At 44.4% G+C, this 23601-nt stretch overlaps 1 protein-coding gene across 1 annotated transcript; it reads right to left on the bottom strand.

Moving 5' to 3' along the window:
- Nucleotides 1-637: 637 nt before the first annotated feature.
- MARCHF3 (membrane associated ring-CH-type finger 3) lies at nucleotides 638-23252 on the bottom strand. The gene is made up of 4 exons (XM_084504027.1): nucleotides 22451-23252; nucleotides 21512-21719; nucleotides 8343-8552; nucleotides 638-1094 (listed from the first exon to the last, which is right to left on the bottom strand). Exons 1-4 carry the CDS (start codon nucleotides 22606-22608, stop codon nucleotides 936-938), a joined length of 735 nt encoding a protein of 244 aa, XP_084360153.1. The 5' UTR covers nucleotides 22609-23252; the 3' UTR covers nucleotides 638-935.
- Nucleotides 23253-23601: the final 349 nt, after the last annotated feature.

Genomic DNA, 23601 nt, shown 5'->3' with positions numbered 1-23601 from the left:
TGTTAATAATTATGCAAGACAACTTCCTGCTCCCTAAAATATGTCTAATGATCTCATTCATTATGTATGCAGGGTTTGCCTTACAAAATAAATTTATACAATTAGGGTTAAATTCAACTTGGTGTAAATGCAAAGTAAATTCACACCAGCAGAACTTCAGTGCAGGATGTGATGCCTAATTTGTTGCTTCTGAGTGGAAACAGTGCAATTTTTTTTGTTCCCTGAGTGTTACTTAATAGAATACTTTCAAGAAGATTATTGCAATTTATGTCACTTCTTTCTTTCACATATTCCAAATTTATTCATGAAGAATTTTCCTTTCAGAACTTCTCTGTCAAACAAGAAACAGAAGATCATCTTCCAATCACTTCATAGTGTTTAAATAATATGCCAATTTGTAGAAGTCATCACACACAAAAAAAGTATTTTAACAATCCAAAGTGCTAGTATAAAATCCTTCAAATAAAATCTGTTGGGGAAAAAAAAACCATCTGCAATATTGCTAATGTGACTCAGAAAAACAAAATACAGCACTGGTTACTATACATCTACCTGAAGACATAGAACTATGGGAACAGAAACAAAAACAAAACAAAACAAAACAAACAAACAAACAAAAAAGCACTCTTTACACCTGTTTTGCATTGTTAATTATCATAGTTTAATATTTTTAAACAATAGAAAAGTTTGCATCACTTGTTGATGCAAGTATTAACACGAGCTTCCATATAGTATCTGCTAAATAAACACATTTGGCAGCTTAGCAAATATCATATGATTGCAGCATCCATGATTTGAATTCAGACAGTGATTTCTTCCTCTGTGAAGAGTTTGTAAATCAGAACAGCACACTAGTGGGTTCTGGACGGTGTCTGAGCCCGAAGAGTTTGAGGAAAATATTTTTAGTGCATGGACCCAGTGCAGAAATCCCCAGATCAGACGATTGTTTCCTTTGAGTTCCTTTTGACTGATGGCAGGCCCAGCAGGGACTGCTGGTTGGAAGGAACATTGGCAGACTTCGGGATTAGGAGTATCACCCGCTGATTGGTCCGACGCCATTCGTTGTATAATCTGCAATGATATCTAAATGATACCTGCAGGGAGAAAAGAGGTGTAGTGCACTTAGAATCACTTCATTCCTCTAAGGAATCAATTAGAGTTGCAGGGGGAAAACCTTCAAGTGGAACAAAACACCTATAAGGAGCTTTGTTGGATGGAATAAAATTGAACAAAAAAGTGGTTGGCAAAGATCAGACCTAACATACAGATGGCAGGTTCCACACATATCCATGGCAAAAGAGAAAAGCAGCTTATGTCCTACCTTCTGCTGTTGCCCACCACTCGTTCCCTTTTTACAAAATTAAAAGTTGGACATCCTGCCAGTATTTCCCAAGAACTGGAATTACTGGTAGCCATTTACAACCAGATGAATTTGGGTTTGAGTTGTTAAACTGACAAAACATGGAGCTGGCTGGATGGTGAAGACGTGCAGGTAGCTAAGGTGTGCATACACTGACAAGGCTATACGTTCTACCTTGTAATGGCTTTACTGCTGTATGCATCGAGCTCAGGGTTGCTCAGAGACATGTGAGCCGTCTTCTCACTGTCTTAGAATTAATGTCCCAGCTGAGGTTGTCTTTTGAGTTTAATCAGATAAGCCTCGATGTGGTTCTGCTAGCAGTGGAAGAGAAATGACTGCTATGCAAGATATACAAGATAGCTTGGTCCTGTACATTTTTTTTTTTAATAGTTTACTGCTTATTTTAGTGACAGTCAAGTGCAGTGAGTTAAGTCTGTGTAAGATGCTGTACATTCACAGCTTTGTTAAAAGCTGTTAGCAGTCTTGGTACCTTTTGGGTGAAACATGCCAAATGACAATTACAACGTTACTGAGCTGTGGGCAGAAGAGACCCAAGCAGTGAGCGCAGAAGGAACCTTGTCTTGTTAGCTATTCTGTTTCCATGCGCAGCCTGTTATTTGTTATTAATTTTTATGCACCTGTGCCACTTCTGTGGGTCATTGCTATTCAGAAGGTAGAAGGTGCCATGCAGATGCTGTATCTGGAGGTAACACGCTTGGTTTACACAGGCAGATGGAAGATGCTGCTGTTTGCAGTGAAGCATTTGCTTCCAACCAGTGCCTTTGTCAAAGGGGCTGTGCTGCTCGGTTCCCTACCCTCTGCAGCAGTGCTGGTGAGGTGTGGAGTGACTGCAAAGCCTGGTGCTTTTGTGTTAGGTACCAACATGCCTATGAATATATCCTTCAAAACCCTTTCTTAGTGCAAAGGGGTGCTTTTAGCTAAATAAATGATTTACCATTCTATAAAATCCTACTAGCGACAGGAAAAAAAAAAAAAAAAAAAGCTTTTTTTTTTTTTTTTTTTTTTAGATCTTTATCCAGTTGTCTGCTGTTAACGAGGGAAACCCACAGAGCTTTTGTTCAATAAGCGGTTGCCCAAAGACAGCTCTTCCAGCAGATGAATACATTCCCCACCTTTCGATCTCCTCTGCTTCCCCCGAAGGTAAAGCAGCCTGCATCTTCATTTCTGTGGAACATCCTATATGTAAGGACATGAGAAATCCCTTTTAAGAAAGAGCTGCAGCATCAGCAGAATTCATGTGGTAGTTAAAAAAAAAAAAAAAAAAAGAGAGAAAACTGCACAGATGAATGCCATGCAAAATGCTGTGACTGGTTCAGAGAAGCAAGCTGGAGTTTAGGATGGGTTTTCCAGTAGCATCACACCAGAGTCTTTGAGAAACAGCTACATTGTTAATCCAGGCTTTATTGTTTGTTTGTTTAAGGCATTTTCACAGGATATCCCAGTTAAGTTTGACAGCTTGTTTACAATGGGTTCTTGCCTGAAGGCAGTTTCCAAGTTATGTCAGCTACCCAATTTCATCGAGAGCCAGCATTTCTCACCCTAAACACTTGCACTGGATGGGAAACTCGAGATGCTGAACAAACGCCTGTTTTTACACTGGTCCTTGCCACACTGAAGTTCTTTGTTCACCTATTCAATAGGATAGCAAGGGGAGATGTCTGTCTTTCTAATTTGGATTCATTTAGGCTAGCCTTTTTTTGTTTAACATAACCAGCAGTTATGTTATATTGGAAGCTACATGGCCAAATTCTATTGCACCCCAATCCCTGCTGATCTTGTAGAAGTCAAGATTACCTAGGTCTGAGAAAGCAGAATGTGGCCCTGAATTCTTAAATAGAATTTTGTCTGAAGCTTGTATCTTGGGCATAGCAGGATATAAATATATATATATATATGGTGGTATATCAGTTACAGTTATCAAATACATTGGAAAAGTAACAGTATTTTTATGGAGAACTTGGCTGTTTTAGGGGAAGGGATAAAATAGCTTCTTGGATGCTAAAAACAGCATCACTCCCATTTTCACTGGGCTACTGTGGTGTGCAAATAATCTATACGCCAGCTTTTGCCTCCAGAGAAAATAAGCTGATTTATTGTAAGTAAAATGAAGCTTTAGTTTTCTTAATTTTCCCAGGTCCTAGAGGAGCATTATATCACATGTTGTGTGTAATTTACCCAACAGCACTCAGTATATTCCCTGTACAGCCTTAACTAAACAAGTACAGGATTCACCCATCTGCTAAGGGAAAAAAAAAAAAAAAAAAAAAAAAAAGTAGGGAATAAAAAAAAAAAATAGGCTGAATCCTATTACTTCAACTTGCCAGACGTTAACTGGGAGTGCCACATGGCTGACACGAGCAAGTCCAGGAGGTTCATGAAGCACCTAGATGATAACTTCTTGGTGCAGGTGCTAACGGAGCCAACTAGGAAAGGTGCCCTCCTAGACCTGTTGCTAGAAAACAGAGAGGGTCTGGTGGGAGACGTGGTGATTGGTGGCCGCCTCGGTCATAGCGACCATGAAGTGGTTGAGTTCAAAATTTACGGTGACAGAAGGAAAAGTGCCACCAAAACCTCATCCCTAGATATGGGGAAAGCGGACTTCAGGCTGCTCAGGGAACTAGTCAGCAAGGTCCCCTGGGAAACTGCTCTTGAAGGCCTCGATGTCCACCAGTGCTGGTCATTCTTTAAGCGATGCCTCCTAGAAGCACAAGATCAGGCAATTCCTAAATATCACTAGTCAGGCAGGCGGGGCAGGAGGCCGGCGTGGCTGACCAGGAACATTCTAATGGAGATTAGGCGGAAACAGAGAGTGTTTCGCTACTGGAAGGAGGGCCAGGTGTCATGGAAAGAATACAGGGATGCTGTTCGTGTTTGTAGGGAGAAAGTTCGTGTGGCCAAAGCACACCTAGAGTTGAAGCTGGCTGTGTCTGTGAGAGAAAATAAAAAGGGTTTTTTTAGATATGTGAATGGAAAAAGGAGAACTAAAGAATACATAGGGCCGCTCCTTGATAGGGAAGGTCTCCTCACAGACAATGACATAGGCAAAGCAGAGACGCTTAACGCCTTCTTTGCCTCTGTCTTCAATGCCGATGATGGGCTTCGGGACCCAGGGTGCCCTGAGCTGGAGGACCGGGACGGTGGGGATGACAAACTCCCAACCGACCCTGAACGTGTGTGGGATTTGCTACTCCACCTGGATCCCTACAAGTCCATGGGTCCGGATGGGATTCATCCCTGGGTGCTGAAAGAGCTGGCGGATGTCATCGCAGAACCTCTTTCAATTATTTTTCAACGATCCTGGGAATTTGGAGAGGTCCCGGTAGACTGGAAGCTGGCAAATGTTGTGCCGATTTTCAAGAAGGGTCAGAAAGAAGACCCTAGCAATTACAGGCCTGTCAGTCTCACGTCAGTGCCTGGTGAAATCATGGAGAAGATGGTTCTCAAACTTATTGAGGCGCACCTGGGGGACAAAGCAGTCGTTGGTCCCAGCCAGCATGGGTTTGTGAAGGGTAGGTCCTGCATAACTAACCTGATTTCCTTTTATGATAAGATCACCCGTATGGTGGACCAAGGGAAACCAGCTGATGTGATTTTTTTGGACTTCAGCAAGGCTTTTGACACGGTTTCCCATAGGATCCTACTGGACAAACTGTCCACCATACAGCTAAATAAAAACATCATACGATGGGTGAGCAATTGGCTAACGGGCAGGGCCCAAAGGGTTGTGGTAAATGGGGCTGCGTCAGGCTGGCGGGCGGTCACCAGTGGGGTCCCTCAAGGCTCCATTTTAGGGCCGGTACTTTTCAATATTTTTATAAAGGATCTGGATGTAGGAATAGAAGGTATTTTGAGCAAGTTTGCTGATGACACCAAACTTGGAGGAGTTGTGGACTCAAATGAGGGCGTAAAGGCCTTACAGAGGGATCTGGACAGGTTGGAGAGTTGGGCGATCACCAACCGCATGAAGTTCAATAAGAGCAAGTGCCGGGTCCTGCACCTGGGACGGGGAAACCCTGGCTGCACGTACAGACTGGGCGATGAGATGCTGGAGAGCAGCCTAGAAGAGAGGGATCTGGGGGTCGTGGTAGACAGCAAGTTGAATATGAGCCAGCAGTGTGCCCTGGCAGCCAGGAGGGCCAACCGTGTCCTGGGGTGCATCAAGCACGGCATCGCTAGTAGGTCAAGGGAGGTGATTGTCCCGCTCTACTCTGCACTGGTGCGGCCTCACCTCGAGTACTGTGTGCAGTTCTGGGCACCACAGTATAAAAAGGACATGAAACTGTTGGAGAGTGTCCAGAGGAGGGCTACGAAGATGGTGAAAGGCCTGGAGGGGAAGACGTACGAAGAACGGCTGAGGTCACTGGGCCTGTTCAGCCTGGAGAAGAGGAGGCTGAGGGGAGACCTCATCACAGTCTACAACTTCCTCGTAAGGGGGTGTCGAGAGGCAGGAGACCTTTTCTCCATTAACACCAGTGACAGGACCCACGGGAACGGGGTTAAGCTGAGGCAGGGGAAATTTAGGCTTGACATCAGGAGGGGGTTCTTCACAGAGAGAGTGGTTGCACACTGGAACAGGCTCCCCAGGGAAGTGGTCACTGCACCGAGCCTGTCTGAATTTAAGAAGAGATTGGACTGTGCACTTAGTCACATGGTCTGAACTTTTGGGTCGACCTGTGCGGTGTCAAGAGTTGGACTTGATGATCCTTAAGGGTCCCTTCCAACTCAGGATATTCTATGATTCTATGATTCTATGATCCCTCGATGGGGTTAGCCCTTGTGCTGGCAGGTCACCCCTCGCTGCAGAGTGAGGGCAGTGTGGTGCTTCCCAGAGGTAAATGCAGGCTGGGGCTTTCCTGTGTGACTGGTGCATCCCAGGCTGCTGAGCGGAGTGTAGAGTGCTCAGTGCTGTTTGTAAAGTTGTATTAAACCTCTTCCTTGCCTTTATAGCCCTGCCTTCTTATGAAGCAGGTGAGAATACGCTGGCACCTGAGCCTGTTGTCTTATTTTACAGATGTACATAAGCCTCTGCTAAACTCTTTCATCCAGCGCTAATGCTGGGAGAGAAATGAGGGCACCTTCTGTACTGAGCAGAGCCTGAGCATCCTTCCCACCACATCTCCCTCTGCTCTACCCACTGAATTAACTCACGCTGAACAGGGCGGTTACTGTGTCCTGAAAGGCCTCCTGCCTTGCTCTTGCCTGATGGACAGAGGGCTTCATTAGCCCATTCGCCTCCTGTTGGGCTGAATGGCAGGTTACAACAGAGCGTCTTACACAACTCGCTGGGCATTGAGGATACTGTATTTCAATTAAACCAGCCGAGGTATGCGTTTACATCAAGCTTACTATCAACACGTTCTCCGAGTGCCAAATAACCTTAAGGTTAATAAAGGGCATACAGATTTCTCGCTAAACTTCTGAAGGCGTGAAAGTTATCAAGTAAACAGAGGTCATTTTTACCTTTACCAGTGCAATAGCAATAAATGCTGATGGTGATTACGGCTGAAATGCTGCAGAAGTCTTAATGAGCAAGGTTGGATGTGTCCACATGTCACAAGTAATTTAACCAAGCAAATCAGCCAAACTGCCATTTCCAACTTAAAACCATTCTGATGTTGGTGATTTATATACATATGTATATATATATATATACACATATATATATAAAACAAAAACAACACACACACACACAAAGCAAAACAAACAACAACAAAAAAAAAAAAAACACCAAAACTGGGCAGCATTTGGATTTCTAAGGCAGTCGTGCTAAGGCAATTTCAGCAACCTCAGCTTGCTGAAATTTGCTGAAAAGATGTTTCCCAAAGGAAATGTCTACACACAGTGTGGCAGGAAACCCAAGTGCCCTGTTACTGCTGGAGTCACTGCTTTCCTGTCAAAGGGCAGAGCTGCTGCTTTATGGGGAAAGGAAGCAGAAGCAAAGAAAAGTGAAACTGCAGGACGCTGAGGCAAAACTCTGAGATTTCTCTACTGTTGTGTTAAAATTAGCCTGAACTTCTCTGTGGATGAGCTGAGGTTTTACTGTTCTGAATGAAGTAAAAGAGCTGTTACCTTTCATAGCATTCTTGGAGCTCCTCATTAGTTATTGTGGGAGGGAGGGGGGGTATTTATTTGCTTGTTTCTTCCTTCTCTTTTTTGAGCTTACTATTGATACTAATGCATAGTTAACTCTCTTATGTGTGAAAGAGATAAAAAAATGTACTTTGAGGAAAGGGCAAGATAACCCAGGCCTTGGAGATGTCTAAAGGATGATTAACGGAGGAACTGCTCATCAGGAAGACCATTACATTGACATTCTTGGGGGAAACATCCTGATGTATGCTCTTGAATCAAGGTAACATGAATAGTTCTACCACAGCATCATAGTTGGCAGAAAAACAAAAGATTAGGGGTATTCTGATGTCAACTATCAGTGAACTATTCTCATCATAAAGTAAAAATCATGCCTCTAGGCTGGGAGACCTCGACCCAGCAAGGGTCCCTTCCTCTCTGAGGATGTGCAGAATGACTCTGTGGTGTCAGCAGTGTGTTAATGATGTAACCACTCGGGGGCTATGGGCTCCTACAAACGGGTAAGTGTAGTGATAAGGGACTGTACAAAGAGCAGTGTGGAAAATTCTTAGGTGTGCCAGATTTGTGGGAAACCAGCTGGTACCTAGACTTGCACAATTCTTCCTCTCTCCCTCTTGCTATCCTCTCCAGTGTCTGGGATTTGGGAATTACTGATCTGAAATGTACAGCATCTTTCTAGCTTTCCACAGAACTTAACACCTATGTAACCACGAGATTTCTTGTAGTTGTATATTTATACCAGCGCTAAGCGTAAGTGACACTTCATACAACAGTCCACCCACTCTGCAGCACTCTGTGGCAGAGGTGCAATTAATTTTCTGATTTACTCTTTCCCTCGGTCCTGTGAGTTGAATAGGAAACCAATACTTACTAGGGTCCAAAAGAGGTAAATAGTGAAGAGTGCGACAGTGAGTGCAATGAGGCCAACAGCTTCTAGCCTACTACTAAAGTGCAGGTGGTCCACAGCTCCTCGTAGACACAGCCAGCCAGAGATGGTCGCCAGTGGCGTTATGAACAAGAAGCACACCATGTCTCCAAAGAGAGTCCGTTTCTCATGCTGGGGGCCTGGGTTCCTCAGCCACTGCAGGCAAAACGCAGACAGAGCAAGTGTCAGCAAGGGGAGCACGCGTGGCCCGAGACGAGCTGCTTGCTTGTGAAACATGGGCCTGCCCCTCTGAGAAGGGCAAACAGAGATCACACTCAGGACAGGGCCTTGGCTGTCCCTAGAGAGCTCCCACCTGAAGTTGTCCCTCTTGCTGAGGCACACCTCCAGCCATACCTACCCACAGCATCATTTGTTCACCTGTAGAAAAGCTGACCTGAGAAGGGGACATGTTTCACCAAAATGTGCTGGCAAAGTGCTGCCCATGGCATTTGGCTGCTGGAATGTCTCAGAAACTCCCTTCTCAATGCAGAAAGAATCACACGCTCTTCTGACAACTCCAGAGCACAGACACTGTTTGTTAGTGCTTTGTATCCTACTTTAAGATTATTTATTTTAATTCCACCAGTAATATCGCCAAAGCCATTTTTAACTTGCTTTCAGGTATCTGCATGCAAACAGAGTTGGATTCACACAAGGTTACTTTTACTAAGAGGACATTAATCTTGCAGAACAGAGTGCCTGAAAGTCAACTGCTGGAGTGAACGCTGATTGAACAGCTATCAATCCTGCATGCCCCTGTTTCTATAAACAGGATTTCAGGTCACAGAGGTGAAGGAAGTTCAGCCTACAACAGCACACTGAGCTCTTTTAATATAAAAAACCTCATCACTTAAGTCAATCTTTAAACAGGATGACTACCAAGCCATGCAACTTTTTGCTGTGGAAAGGTGAAGGATTTGGACAGATCATCACACTCCTGCCAGAAGTGCTCCTGTTCTTTGCTGTCAGTGCAACAAAAAAGCCATGTCGGCTGCAGCAAGTATGCTCACCTAGGCATCCCACCTGTTCTTTTCAAACCCTGCTTCATCTTTTCCTGCTTTGCCTGCTCCAGGAAAACAAATGCAGCACTTCTCTCTCCATCTTAATACAGGGTAAAACCACAGTCAGGAAATCGATTACAACCAGGAGCAGGAAGCCATTGGCACTAGACCAGCACTATCAGGACAGGTCCAAATCAGCAGACAAGTTTGCCTCGACCTCACCGTCTCTCAGATGGAAATACACAGTAACTATTTCACAAAATTTTTGTGAAGTTTCACTGCAACACAGTAACACAGTAGCCTGCATTCATTTTCAATTATGACTCAGGAATTCAGGAGAACATAAAAATACATTTTAAAAAATAGGAATTATTTTTTTTTTTCTTGAGTTGCCTTTTAAAATCCTAACAAAGTGGGAAGTGCTTCATAACTACTATGTACGACTATAAGCCACTTCTGCAAGCAGGTGCAAAAGAGGGAGGCTGAACGATGATCCTTCCTTTCCAAGGGGGGTCTAAACCTGAAGATAAATGAGAACACCCAAACACCAGGATCAGGGGACTGATGCCAACCAGCAGCAGAACACCCACCCATCCACTCACACATTCCCCCGCAGCAGGATGGAGCAGAGGGCAGGGGTCTTGCATGCAGAGCTTGCCTCAGCAGGGCTTGCACAAAGTGAGGAGACTAAGCTTTACACTCGAACAGGTTGTCATTTTACTGTAAATTTACAGAGAAAACCATAAAGTCACGTGTGAAAGGCTTGCAGCCACTTTCCTCAGTGTCTTCATTCCATTTACTGAAAAACACTCCCCGGGGCATATGCTTCACTGTTCCAGGTTATATTTGGATGCTTCTAGACATGACTGATTGCAACCTTCACCTTGTTCAATTTCCACGAATCCCCGTAATGAGAAACCACCAGGAAAATGAGAGGAACTGAAAGCGCCTGGCAGTGGGGATTCTGCTTTTAAAGGCGACTGCCAAAAGGGTTTGCGAGACATATTTGTTTAAAAGGTGACCTGCTAGAGAACTGCTAAGCACCTGCACTTCTTCTTCACCTCAGTGGGAACAGCAGGTGTTCGCTGCTTTCCCAGGGCAGGCCTTAAAAAGCCAGCAGCTCCACAGCTCAGCACCGTGTGTCCCAGCAGCTGGGTGGTGAAGAAGGCACGGCCACATCCCTGAGCCCTTTTAGTGCAGGTGACACCCTTGGACAAACATAGTCTCTGCCCTGAGGTACACAGGTGGCTCAGCTAGAGAAGAAATGCTGCACATTGACCTGAGAGACACCAAAGAACACCCAAGAAAAAGCACACTCAAGGAATAATGCACAAGGGTGTTGTTGTCATCTCCCACTCCATGACTTTCACAAGATGCAGTAGAAGGCATTGGAAGTATTTTATGGTGTTCCTATTACTGTGATCAAATGCTTAAGCAGATAAAAAACAGCCTGTGCACGCTTCACAGGCTGATGTCTCCAGGCGCTGTTTCTGTCTTGTCTGACCCACATGAACAAAGAATTAAACCTAAGCGATTCAGATATTAGATGAGGCCAGGACAGACAAAAGTAGTATTAAATAATAAATTAAAAAATAAAATAAAATTTTTACAGTCTAACCTTAAAAGCTGGCGTAATTTCACTAGCTATTTCTGAAATGGAAGTCAAAAGCAATGAATAACTAATTTCAATGGCTATATGGATTTCAGTCACAGCATGTATTTTTCTCCTGAAGTAGCATACACGTGTTTCTAAATATGCTCCTGTTTAGATTCTAGGTTTCAGTCTTCCGTTTTGGAAATGTGCACTGTCAAGTTACTTTATAGCTAAGAAGCCAAGTCAGCAAATCCTTTTGTGAAACTGAAACTCAGACAATGATTCCAGCAAAGTGCTGAGCTGATTAATTAGTGTGGCTGTGCAGGAGGGACTACCATGCTGGCAAAGAATAAGATGTAAGGCCAGATGCCACTGTCAGACCTGCACTATGATACTCTGAAATGTATTATATTAAGATGTGTCAAGGTACTCAATTACTTCTGCAATAAATTGAGACCACGAGCAATAATTTCCATTTTTGAAAAAAAAAAGGCAGCTCATAAAAAGGGTCACATTTGAAAAAAAAAATTGGCCGAGCTGGCAAGGCATTTTTTCATTAAATGCCATCTTAAAGTGAACATTGATTACTGTTCCGGATACACAGGCAGAGAAACATGCGGAGGTTTTGCTGAAATTACCCAAGATCATTTGTCCCAACTCTGGGGAAAGGGCCCTTCCTGCAGGGGAGCAGCAGCAAATAGCCAGGGAAAGGCCATGACTTCAGCCATGCAGCTCCTTACAACGGGGAAGTAGCAAGGAAGCTCCCCCAAGATGCACTGGTGATGGTCTCCTGTGCTCAAGAAAGAATCACTTCAGCTGGTACAGAGAAGGGACACCAAGAAAACTGAGAGCCCATTTTACAAGGGCAGACTTTAAAAGTTTGACTCATTTACCCCAGCAAGATCATGCTCTCTAAGTGCACCTTGGGGACGGCCAGAAAATGGGAGAACAGATGGGGGACATCAGTGAAGGAGAAGTGCTACTTAAGCTAATAGACAATGCTGGCTTAAGAACAAATGGCTAATAACTGGCCATAAATAAATTTAGGGTAAGAGTCAGAATAAAATTCCCAGCCTTCGTAGGATCCAGCTCTGGAAGAGCCTCTCTAAGAGTGGTATAGGCTAAAACTCCACAGTTAATGAAAGAACTTTTGAAAAGGATGCTCAATGTACTGCGTTTGGAATAGGAAACACCACTAGCACATCCAAGGCACCTTCATGTCACACTCTGACATGTGTAGTACACTTAGAAGGATCTGTTGCAGTTACATCGCAAAGCAGTGTTGAATTTAAATGATTACCTACTCCAGAAAGATAAAACAGAGCTCCCGACCTTCATCAGAGGGTCTCTGTGCTTCTTCCAACTGAATGGCAGCTACAGCTCTGGGGAACTTTAAATGGATTTTCAGCAGTCCCTGGCAGTCTTTTGGTCTGTGTGCCAATTACTGGCTTCCAAAATTTCACCTGATATTTAAAACTGCACACAAAGCCAGATCTGTCCCCAAACCCTTTTCAACAAGAATATACTGAGATGTTTACTTGACATTGTCAAACAATTTGAAACTTCACGCCCCTGAGATGAGCAAATGGGCTCAGTTTCTTTTTAACCGGTTTATTTCATCATGTCTAAGCAAACATAACAAACCGGAGAAATGCTTATCTGAGATGTGAGACAGGCTGATGCATGTGTGCAATGTGACAGAAAAGTGAAGTCTTTCATTTGAAGATGGAAATAACCAGAACAAGCAGCAACTGAGGACCAGACACTTTCGAGAGGCTCTGGCTCATGAAAATGAGTTGCCAGCAGGAAGCTGCTCCAAAACACCTCCAGAAGTCTGAGCTATTTCACCACTGCCATAGGCCAAATTCTAGAAGCGCTCAACTCATAGATATAACTTCAATTAAATGACTCACATAAACCAAGTGAATTACGTGCACAGTGTTTTCTGGATCAGATCCTAAGGCTACAATCAGTTTCTACTGAGAAGCCCTTTTTAGTTCAATATGTTCTGTTTGGAAAATTGATTTTACATAAATACTGCTTGAATTATACCAGCAACAAAGGAGACTCTGCAGAATATGAAGAAAATCCATCACGCTGCTTTTTAGTTAAAGGTATTTAAATTGTTATCACAGATGAAGCGGGGGGGCGGGAGGAGACAGGAAGGAATTGTCTTCCCTAAATGTGTTTCCCTTTGAACTAAAAATAACTTATTACACATCAAACATGTCACTTCATTTCATTCTTTTCATGCTGATAGCCCTGCAGTGAATCTCAACAAAAGCAGCCTGTGAACAAGCAAAACTGCCAGTAATTATTGTCATTTCTGGTTTCATTCCTGCAATGACCAATAGGAGCATTTTCCTTTAGGCTTTAGGCCAAGAAAGACTGATACTGCCTGTTTTTTTGAGAGCATTTCTCTTGGATGAAGGACATTTTTAAAGACCAAGAGGACCACTTATTGACCAAAATATATATATATAATAATAACATCTGAACAGGTAGTTTTGTTCAAATATTTACTTGAAAAAATCTGTTTTAAGATTATTATTTTTTTTTTAATGTTTTGAAACTAAACTTACTGGAATGTAACTCAAAATAAAGTCTCTCAGAACAGAATGGTACGTATGTTCAATTCCAGTGCAATGAAATACTTTGGTTAACTCAAAACTTTTCTAGGTTAATGTTTTGCCAAGGAAAACAAATATATGACTGCTACTTTTTCATTGGAAAACAAAACAAAACAAAACAAAACAAAAACACTTAAATTTCAGTTTTGAGTTTTCCTGCTTAGATCAGATAAGCTGCTTTTGTCAGTGAGCTGCTTTTGGAAAGGTCATAGTGATAACTGATGGAAATGCTCCTTTAGTCCCAGAGTCTAGACTTTCTAGATTTCTTACAGGTAGAAACTAAAGATCTGAGCTCTGTTATCTTTGCTGTGTTAGTGCTATGGCCTCTTCAGAACTGAGTCTGCACTTAACCCTCATTTTAAATGAGGGTTAAAGTTCCAGGGAATACTTTCATTGTTGATGTCCAAATGAGCCAAAGCTACTATGTGAAATACCAAAATAATTTCACTTTCATGTTTTTTAAGTGGAGAGAGTAGAGTGTTTATTATAAAGATGGTATAGGATACATTGTTGTTGTTGCTGTTGTTTTGAAAGAATTAATATGCCACAGTGCAGACAAGAACCAACCCTAGGCTGAAAGTAAGTGAGCAGAGTACTGCAGGTTGTTGCTCTCACACTACAACAATTTGCCATCTAGACCTTGGGTAGCCTGCAAACTGAAAAGCAGGTGTTTGATACACAGTGCTCCACCAAGCTGTGGAGGTGGCAGTGGCTGGTAAACGTGGTGTTCGGTTTCTGGATTATAAAACATTAATACCTAAAAACATGATTAGTAACTATATGATAGTGAAAACAAAGAACAGAGCTTGCTATGTTGCAAAAAATCTGTGAAACTTTTTGCAGGTCCAATTAAATGATATTGAATCCTTTAACATTAGTCTGGCTTCCTGCTGGTCAGTTTTCCTATTACTCACTTCTAGTTCATATTTCAGGTGATACTTCTAACAGGTAAAAGTTTTCAAGATACGTCAAGAAAAAAGATTTTGTGGAACTCTGGGAGAAGCAGTTATTTCCTTTTATCTGTATGTTTTGCAAAGCCACCATTCTATTTTTGGATGAATGTCTTCCCAATTAACCAAACAAATGTATGCAGTCAAGAAAAAATCAATCAACAAAAATCACCTTTTTGCATTTTAAATACAAAGCAAGGCAAGCAAGGCAGATTTGCTAGCTGCAACACAAAGTTCAATACACTACAAATACCTTGATCTACAAGGTCAAATATATGGAAACTAATGATCCAATAAAAGCTTGTTATCCCTCCCAAAATTCAGACACACTGAAATTTTTCATCTTAGCAATTTTTTCACTAGAATAAGCAGCTTCTTGTCTGGCTCCTGTTGGTGGTAGGATATGCTACCTGCAGGACAGAGATGATAACCCCACAACCTAGAACTGCATTAGAGAATCACAATGTCCACACAGAAATCACCAGTACCATAATGTGAAACACAAAGAGCTCTACCTTTAAAAAATCACTGTATCTTCCCTCATTTTAACTAGTCCTGAAAGACGTGTTTGGCCTTTTCCATGGCAGCTATTTCCTCTCTGAGTGTCCATTTACTTTCTCCTGGGAACTTTCCTCAACCCTTGATCACTGTTCCTTTAAATTTAGCAAAGAGCAGTTACAGATGTGACCCATGATCTGCTTGCTGGTAAATAATTTTTACTTTTCTTCCTCAAGGTTTGGGTTTTGTTTTCTTTTGTGTTTGGCAGGGTAGTTGCTTTTGTCTGCATTCTTGTTCCCAGAACTATGAGAAAGATTTGTGCTTGAGAAAAGTGAAGCATTGTTGCCAAACTTTTCTGTAACGAACATAAAATAACTACTTTGTTTCTCTTTATTAGACTTATGAAGCTTTATGCAGCTTGTCTTGGTCTCTGGATTTTTCCCCACTAGGAATGAATACAGAAGGGTATTCTAGGTGCAAAAAGTCATTCTTGAACAGCTCAGGTTTTAAAAACTGCATATGTCATTGGGTTTACTGTTACTTCTTTTTGTAATACTTTAACTCAAACACATTTCTGCTAGAAATCTACAAGGCTGCTTCAAATTCCTCCCATGTGAATTGGATCTCAAGGGGTCCATTTTTGCAGTTGAGGACTATGAGGTAAAAAAGCATCTCCACCACCTAGCTCTTTTTGGGTTAAGACAAGAGGCGAGATGTATATACATATGTATGCTAGTCAGTTAGTCCCCTGCAACACCCTCTGGATCTTCCGTGACTCTCTTTTCCAAAGTGCTAGTGCTGTCCCAGTGCCCTTTTGTTTAAGGTTAGTTGGTGTAATTTGCCTTTTTTTTTTTCTTCTGGCTAGCCTCTCTTTCCAATTTTTATTTATTTTTTTTTTTAGTTGCTCATGGACACTTTCCCTGTTGCCAGTGCTTCTGTGTTCCTTCCCCATCTTTGCAATGTGCTCCAGCGATCCCGAGTGCATCCTCTATTCCCTTCAGAAGCACCTACCTGCTCCTGGCATGAACATGCTGCACAGACTGCCACAGCTCCTCTGTGCTCTGAGATTTATGGAAGACATCCCTGTTGGTGACTATGCCAAGTCACCATTTTTCTTCTGGCTTTGAGAGCAACCCTTCTACAAACTACGTGCAGCAAATCTGGTGTGTCTTCATCATTATTTAATGTAATCGATTGTTAACGACGTGCTTCACTGAGTAGTGGAGGGAAAAGTAAGTGAAAAGAAACCCAACAGATAAAAAGAGCATGACTCAGAGCCTTGCACGAAAAGTAAATTCAGATTTCAGCGTACAGCTTCTGGAAGTTTTAAATTATAATGCAAGCTCTTCTTAACCACTTCCCCTCTTTCGTTTTCTTTTCTAGTACGAGTTCCAGAGGCAGAAATAGATTAGGGAAAAACCTGTAGTTAATTTCTTCTCTTTATTGTGATGTTTATCCTGATTATTCATTCTTTCATGCTGTTTTGCTGAAGAGTTTTACGTTGTTAATGAAATGCTTGTTTGCTTGGAAAAAAAAAAAAAAAAAAGGAAAAAAGAAATAACGAACCACTGGATACCAAATGGATTGGCCTTATTGAAAGAATAATGTAAAAGTGAAAGGTCTATAAAATCACTAACTGAAACTGCTGTAATTTGATTTCAATGTGTTTGTTTTGACATCCTTCTAAGTGTGTCATAAGGAACATCAGGTCTACCCATATCAATCCCAGTATTAGACCTTCCTCCAGCGTCTGGAGTTTCTGCTACTTTATCCTAGGTGCTCTGTGCCAAATGTGCTAGGCTCCCACTGTCACTGAGGAGACAAGGACACTGGGGAAAAGTAGGGCTACTCATCAGTAGCTGCTTTTTGTTCTGAAATTCATCATCCCCAGGCACATGCCAAACATGAGACTTTCATGTGCGCAAGCTGACATGCTGTAGACCTCTTGTTTCCAGCAGACTGTACAGGCAGGGGTGCAGCACATCTAGTATGTGGTAGAATAGGTGGGATCAGATCTTTCCTGTAACAAGCTGTACGTTTTGAATTGAATTTTGCAGTATCACAAGGGACTGAGGGGAATGTGCATGTACTGGAAACGTGTAAATTGACAACGTATGTTGGATTAGCGGCAAATAGACTGTAGTGCAGTGGATGACTCCAAACAATCTAAAAGGAGTTCTGAAATCAAGAGAAATGCCTAGACTTGCTATATTGATGCTTGTCAAGTGCCTGAACAGCAGCAAGTGGTCTAGCAAAAACATGACTAAATGGCAACTCCAAAGATGCTACAGAAAGTTTGTGCTCCAGCAGATTACCCCTGCTTGATGTCGGCATTTTCTCAGTGCCGGAGCTTTCTGGGTGCCCTCTCCAGAAGGGAGATGAACAAAATAACTCAGTGACTTTCAGCCTGGAAAAGTGCTTTTTCTATCACACTCCATTTCCTACTCCATTTTAACAATATACCAGGTTCTCCAATGTACTAAGAACTTAACATTTTAACAATGTGCCAAGAACTGAAGGAGTTATGCTTCTGTGACTTGGTGAAGATCAATACACAGAGAGCTTCCACCCAATGCAGCAGGGGGTAAAAGATGAAAACAAGAGGGTGGCAAAGAGGTATCAAAAACAATTCATTTGATTTCCTCCTGTTTTAGTCCATTCCATTTGTCCCAGCGTCAGAGAAAGAGAAAGGACCATAGCATGCACATGCTACTACCCAGAATCATGACATGATGACTCATGACACAAAAGATGGGTGGCAAAGAACAAATTGCTCTCCTTGGATACTATAAGCGCAGCCAATCCTTACCATAAATCTAGATTAATTGTTCAGAAACACATTTCTTCTGGGAAAAAGAATATGGGTTAAAATAAGAAGAGATCCAGGAATGCCTGAAACTTCACAAAGAGAAGGTTGGATGGATCAGCCTGACACTGTGCTACCGGTTTCTGCCTCTCTGTTGAGGCTGTGGGCTTTGGCAGATAGTACACCTACATTTTGGCAGATACTTCTCCCCCAGACAACAGAAGCACGCTGTATGTCACGGATAAAGGAATGTCTCCCATAAGAAGTGCATAGTTTGAAACTCAGCTGACCAAAAAGAAGCTCATGATGAAGAAAAGATACAACAGATAAAATAGAAAATGGAGGTCAAAATCAAAGCTATTTTACCTATGCTTTTCTTTGCAACAAAAAGCCAGGGAAAAACAACAGCTACAAAAACAACAAAACAACAAAACAGGCTGCTGCCCATAATGTAACTTGAGGAGAGAAAGCAAAGCTGGATCGCTGCATTTTTGCATCCTGTGCATGAAGTATGCAGGAGGCAGGATACAGCTGTAGAGATCTCTCCCTTCTATCTGAGCTAAAGATCTCCAGTTTGAGCACATGGGCCCACATCCTTAGAGTGAACATGGGCAAATGCTTAAAAGAAGGCAAAAAGCCATCTTGCAATAAATTTTCATGGAGTACTTGCTCTTGTTTCATAATGAACTGACAGCATGGGTGAGGGAGAAATGGAATGGGTTCACTAACCTGCTCTGACCAAGTCATTAAGCGCAGCAAGAAATTCTCTGCTGCTTCCGTAATAATGTACACAGGGGAGGGAGGAATATGGCTGAACAAGCAGCCCTGCCACTTACTGCTCACTTCATTTCAAGCCCACTACTGATGCAGCATCTCTTGGGTGCTAACAGCATGAATGCCTGTCAGATATGACATTTCTGGATAAAGCCAGTAAAGTAACTCAATTTGGTCCCACCGAGATTTCCTTCACACTCATGGCTAAGCCCCATAGGAGGTAGTGATCAAGCCAATTAAAGGGGTAAGGAGAAATAATAGCATGTTTTTGTTGTTGTTGTTTTTGTTTTGTTTTGTTTCCCCCCTTTAAGAAAGTGAGTAGTATTTATTTGAACAGGCAGAAGTATCTTTTTTTTTTTTTTTCTTTTCCTGATGGAAAAAATTCTAAATCTCCAGCAGAAAACACAAATACGATGATTGATTGCTTCGAGCATTTTTATACTACTTGTCACTGACCAATGGGTGGGATACAGTCTCTGCATGAGATATGACCTGCTGAGGAATTACTGGATAAGCTTGTATTGGCTACGCTCTACAAATGGCTTTATGAGTATAATAGTCCCTCTTGACCTCCCAAAATGCATTGGTAAACTCATCTTTCACCTCCACTGAAAGGACCATTTACCATTTCCATTATCTAGTTGAGAGGAACATTTGGAGAACTAATTATCTTACTAAATGAAGAGAACTTTGACTTTGGTATTGCCTCACACAGTCAGCTGTGCCAGCACCTCATGGGAGGGGAACAGCTCTAGGGAGCTGATGATACTTGCCTGATTTGTCATCCCCTCAGACAAACACAACCCTTTAACTGCACTTGATGGAGGTAACTGCACTTGATGGAGACCACTAGAAGCAGGTGGTCACTCTGGCTTCTCCCTAGTGAAACATTACAGCAGGTTTTTGTGAAAATTGGTCCTGCTGCATCTGGTAATCCTCCCTCCATGTCCCACTACCCTAGGTGATACAGGAAGATAAACAGGACAGTGCTCTTAGGGCACAGGCAGTGACATAATCTGGCAACTTGCATCTCATTTAGTTGCACTTTGGGAACTTCTAGATTCACTGTAAATATCTGCATGGGGAGGTTTGGGGATTTCAAAGCACTGTGCATTAAATTAGTACAAACTTTAAGTACAAACCTAAATTACAGCAATAGAATCAAAAAGTTTGGCTGATGTCTTTCTGCTTAGATTTGTCCCATTACTCTTTATCTCTGCTGCTCTCAGCATTAAAAGTATAAATTCAATTCCCTTCTAAATCAAAAATGTACTCCTACAAGGCAGCAAAGGACTTTAAAAGAGTGAGCTGCTGTCATATTACAAGCTTTTCTGCAACAGCACATAATTTTTATCGACTGTGTTAAAATACTGTGGATGTGGTAGCTGAAAAGCAAGAAAAGGTTAGGTAGTAAAGAGAAAAACAATTAACAATGAGTACCACGTTTCAGAAATGTTTCTGCACCTGCTCCTCATTTGTCCTCAACTGAGAAACAACAGGCAGTTTTTAGTTATTGTTTTTATAGATATACACATAATATATAAATCATATAATGTATATAATATACAGTATAGAAAGTACATTGTATCACATTAGAATAATATTATTGCTCTTTTGGCAAAAGAGAGTTTTGCTTCAGCAGGGAGCGATCAAGCAACCGGACTCCCTCAGTCTGGGCAGGGTTGGCTTTGCCTTCAACATCTTCAGTCCCCATTAGCCCAGGGAAATGTCACACCCCATCTGTGCAGAGGAAGCCTCATGAGCAGCCCTTGTGAGGGCACAGCCTGAAGAAGGCAGAATCCAAAATCAAACCGCTCTGCACTGTTTCAGCATTGCTCGTTTTGCAGTCAGTATTATCCCGTATCCTCCGACCTGTGAGTGAAGGCAAAACATGACACCCTCTCTCCCTTAGTTTTAATAGCGTGTCTCCTTCAACAGCTCTGCTACAGGTTACAGGAATGATGAAGGAGGCTTAGCATGAGAGCACCTGTGTCACCAACTGCTACAGCAAGATGCTTCTCATTACTTCTGAAAAATGTTACTCTTTTTAATTCACTTTTAATTCCAACACAAACCATAAATTTTACTTTTTTTTTTTTTTTTTTTTTTTTTTTTTTTTTTTTTCCCCCAAAGGAAAATAAAGAAGAGAAAGATCATTAACAGTGCAAAGATCATGATCTTGGCTTCTATTTTTTTTTTTTTTTTTTTTTCCTGGGGGTACAAAAAAAAAAGCTGGCAAATTTCATGCAGCCACTAAAGCTTCTACAATTGGCCCATAACTGAATTTTAATTGATAAGGGAGAAACAATTGCCCAATTCACTGTCTGGTCTGGTACACAGGCAAGAGGAGGCCAAAAGGTCGTTCAAGAATGGCTGGAGATGCCAGACACTGAGCAAAACCAATTCCTTCTTGTGGGCTTGACACAGAAGCTAGGTTTATAAGGCTCTTTGGCTTGTTTTCTCTCTCTCAAAAGCAAACAAAGTAAAACAAAAAATAGTTCCTGGCCTATATTAAATATTCTAAATAAAGATGCTGTTGAGCAGTAACTACTGCTTTGTAGTGACACACCTCTCCTCCATCCTCTATCAAGCTCCTGGTGTACTATGTATCCCCAGCACACTGCTCCCCAGACACTTCTGTTTACAATGAAGCAAAAACATCATTCCTGTTCTTTTTGCTTGTTTCGATTTTGTTTGAAACACGGCTTTTGCTGTTCCTGACCTTTCCTTGAGCTCCCACCACTGCCTTGCAAAGCCCCAAGCTGACAGCTTGCCCTTGTTTGGCAGAGGCTTCGTGATGTCTATGTAAAAGCAGACGGGGCTCACTCACTGAGCTCTGGGGGACGTGCCCCGAGTACTGACCTCTACCAGCGGCCTGGGTTTGCGCTCCACTGCAAACCTGAAGTGGCAGAGCTCACAGTAGCTGGTGTTGGAGGATGACAGCCAGTGCTCCAGGCAGCTGCGGTGGATAGTCCCCAGGGTCCCCGTGCACTCGCAGGGGGAGAGCAGGTCTTCCTGGCTGCTGCCCTCGTGGCAGATCCTGCACATTGGCCGGTCATTGAAGGGGCTGCTGGAGGAGAAGGGAGAAGCCACTGGTCAGCACGCAGGGCCACGATCTGGAGTGTCCCTCTTCCTGCGTGCGTCACCGACTCACAACACAGGAAACTTCTGTGGCATGTGTGCTGTGCTCTCTAGTCAGCACAGCAGGCTGCTAGGCTAGAGACCGAAGGCACTCTGATACGCTTGTTTAAAGCACCCCCTCGGTGGGGCTCAAAACGTGGAAGAAGAAAAGAGGGAAAAAAAAGGAAAAAACAAAAACAAAAAAACACTCAGGAGCGGGCAGGTGAGTGCGGGATGCCCCTGTACCGCCGTATTTCTCACCTCCTTGCAACAGCAGAGGAGCTTCAGGAAACCCCCAAACCCACCAGGTAAGTTCCACACCTGCCTCCAGCGGGCCGGCGATGATCCGCACCACCTCCTCGGGGCCAGCCGACCCCAGGCTCCACAAGCAGCCAGCACCAAGGGCCTGGGGGGCCGGGGCGGGCGGCACGGCGCCCTTCCCCCCCCGAGCAGCGCGGGGGCAGCCTCGCACCCCTCTGCGGGACAGCCCCCGACGGCTGCCGGGGGGATAAGGGAGGGGGCGGCGCGGAGCCGCGCCCCGGGGGCGCGCACGGAGTCTGGGAGGGGGCTCGAAAAGTTGCTGCCGGCTCCGCCAGCGACCCCGCTCGCCGCCCGTGGGGCCGGGGCCGCGCACCCCGCGACCCATCCCCGCACGCCCCCCGCTTTGCCCCCCACCCTTACCTGTGCGCGGCCAGGCTCCGCACGGCGGAGGAGAGCAGCAGCTGCCCGTCCTTGGCCGACACCTGCATGACATGCCGCGGGGGGCCGCCGCCGCCGCGGGGCTCGGCGGGGCTCGGCGGGGGGGCGGCGGGCGGGCGGCTGCCGCTGCTGCTCGTCATGGCGGCCCCCGCCCGCGGAGGGGGGCGGCGGGCGGGGGCGACGGGCGGGGGCTCGGCTCCGCTTCGCCCCGAGGGCCCCCGGCGCCGGGAGGCAGCGGGGAGGCCGGGCTGCCCCCGCCCGCCGACCCCTCGCCGAGCGCCGCCGGGGGGCTGCGGGACCCCCCATGCGCTGCCCGCACACGGACGGAGCCGGGCGGCGGGGGCTCGGCGCGGCTCGGCTCGGGAGGGAGCCCGGAGCAGGCTCGAGTCACGCAGAGCCGCCTCCTCCCAGCCTGCGTGCGGACACAACTTGTGCCGGGAGGGAGCTGAGCTGGAGATCTCCGCTCGCCTGCGGTGCAATTCGGGGGCACCAGCTGCGGCAGCGGGAGCAACAGGCGGCGTGCCCCCGGGACCCCTTCCCAGCCCGAAAACCCCCGCACAGCACGGATAAACCCTTGCCCGAGGGGCACGCGTGGCCGCGGTCACGCGTGAGTGCCGTGCACTGCCTCCGCGATGCTCACGGACCCACGGCAGGCGTGTTTCTGTCCGCACCGCGCTTAAACCCCCCTCCCGGAAAGCCTGGGACACCACAGCACCAGGAGGACCACCACAGGAAGAAACGTCTCCAAACACTACGCAGAGCCCCCTCTCTGAGCAGAGGTGTTTACTTCAAAAGAAATCTCGCAATGCGAGCAAGTGGCGCTGCCCTGGAGGATGCTGAGTGGGTGTTGGTGAGACTTTGGAGCCCTGCGAGGCTGTGATGGGGACGCTGGACTGCTTGTACGACTTCACGTGGGGACTTGAATTCTCAAAAGGTGTCTAAAATAGGAAAAGGCCTGGGAATGTGTTCATTTTGTGGCGTTGCTCTGGCTATTTTCGGACTATGAATACCCCAGAGAGCAAACTGGAGGCTGATGAGCCGTCTTACAGTGCATGTAACACTGAGAGAACAGGGAAGGAAGGAAGCCAGACTCTGGCCCTCATTTAAAATGAAAATGAGGCAAATGGCTGATT

This window comes from Aythya ferina (genome assembly GCF_964211825.1).
Source record: "Aythya ferina genome assembly, chromosome: Z".
Taxonomy (NCBI): Eukaryota; Metazoa; Chordata; class Aves; order Anseriformes; family Anatidae; genus Aythya; species Aythya ferina.
This window is presented reverse-complemented; position numbering and strand designations above follow the sequence as displayed.

What these genes read in the sequence shown, in the direction of transcription:
- MARCHF3 (XM_084504027.1), bottom strand. Translation starts at nt 22,608, where the DNA reads ATGACGAGCAGCAGCGGCAGCCGCCCGCCCGCCGCCCCCCCGCCGAGC. An exon ending in CGGAGCCTGGCCGCGCACAG is followed by an intron (nt 21,720 to 22,450) that starts GTAAGGGTGGGG and finishes CTTCTCCTCCAG; the next exon opens with CAGCCCCTTCAATGACCGGC. An exon ending in TTTACCTCTTTTGGACCCTA is followed by an intron (nt 1,095 to 8,342) that starts GTAAGTATTGGT and finishes TTCTCCCTGCAG; the next exon opens with GTATCATTTAGATATCATTG.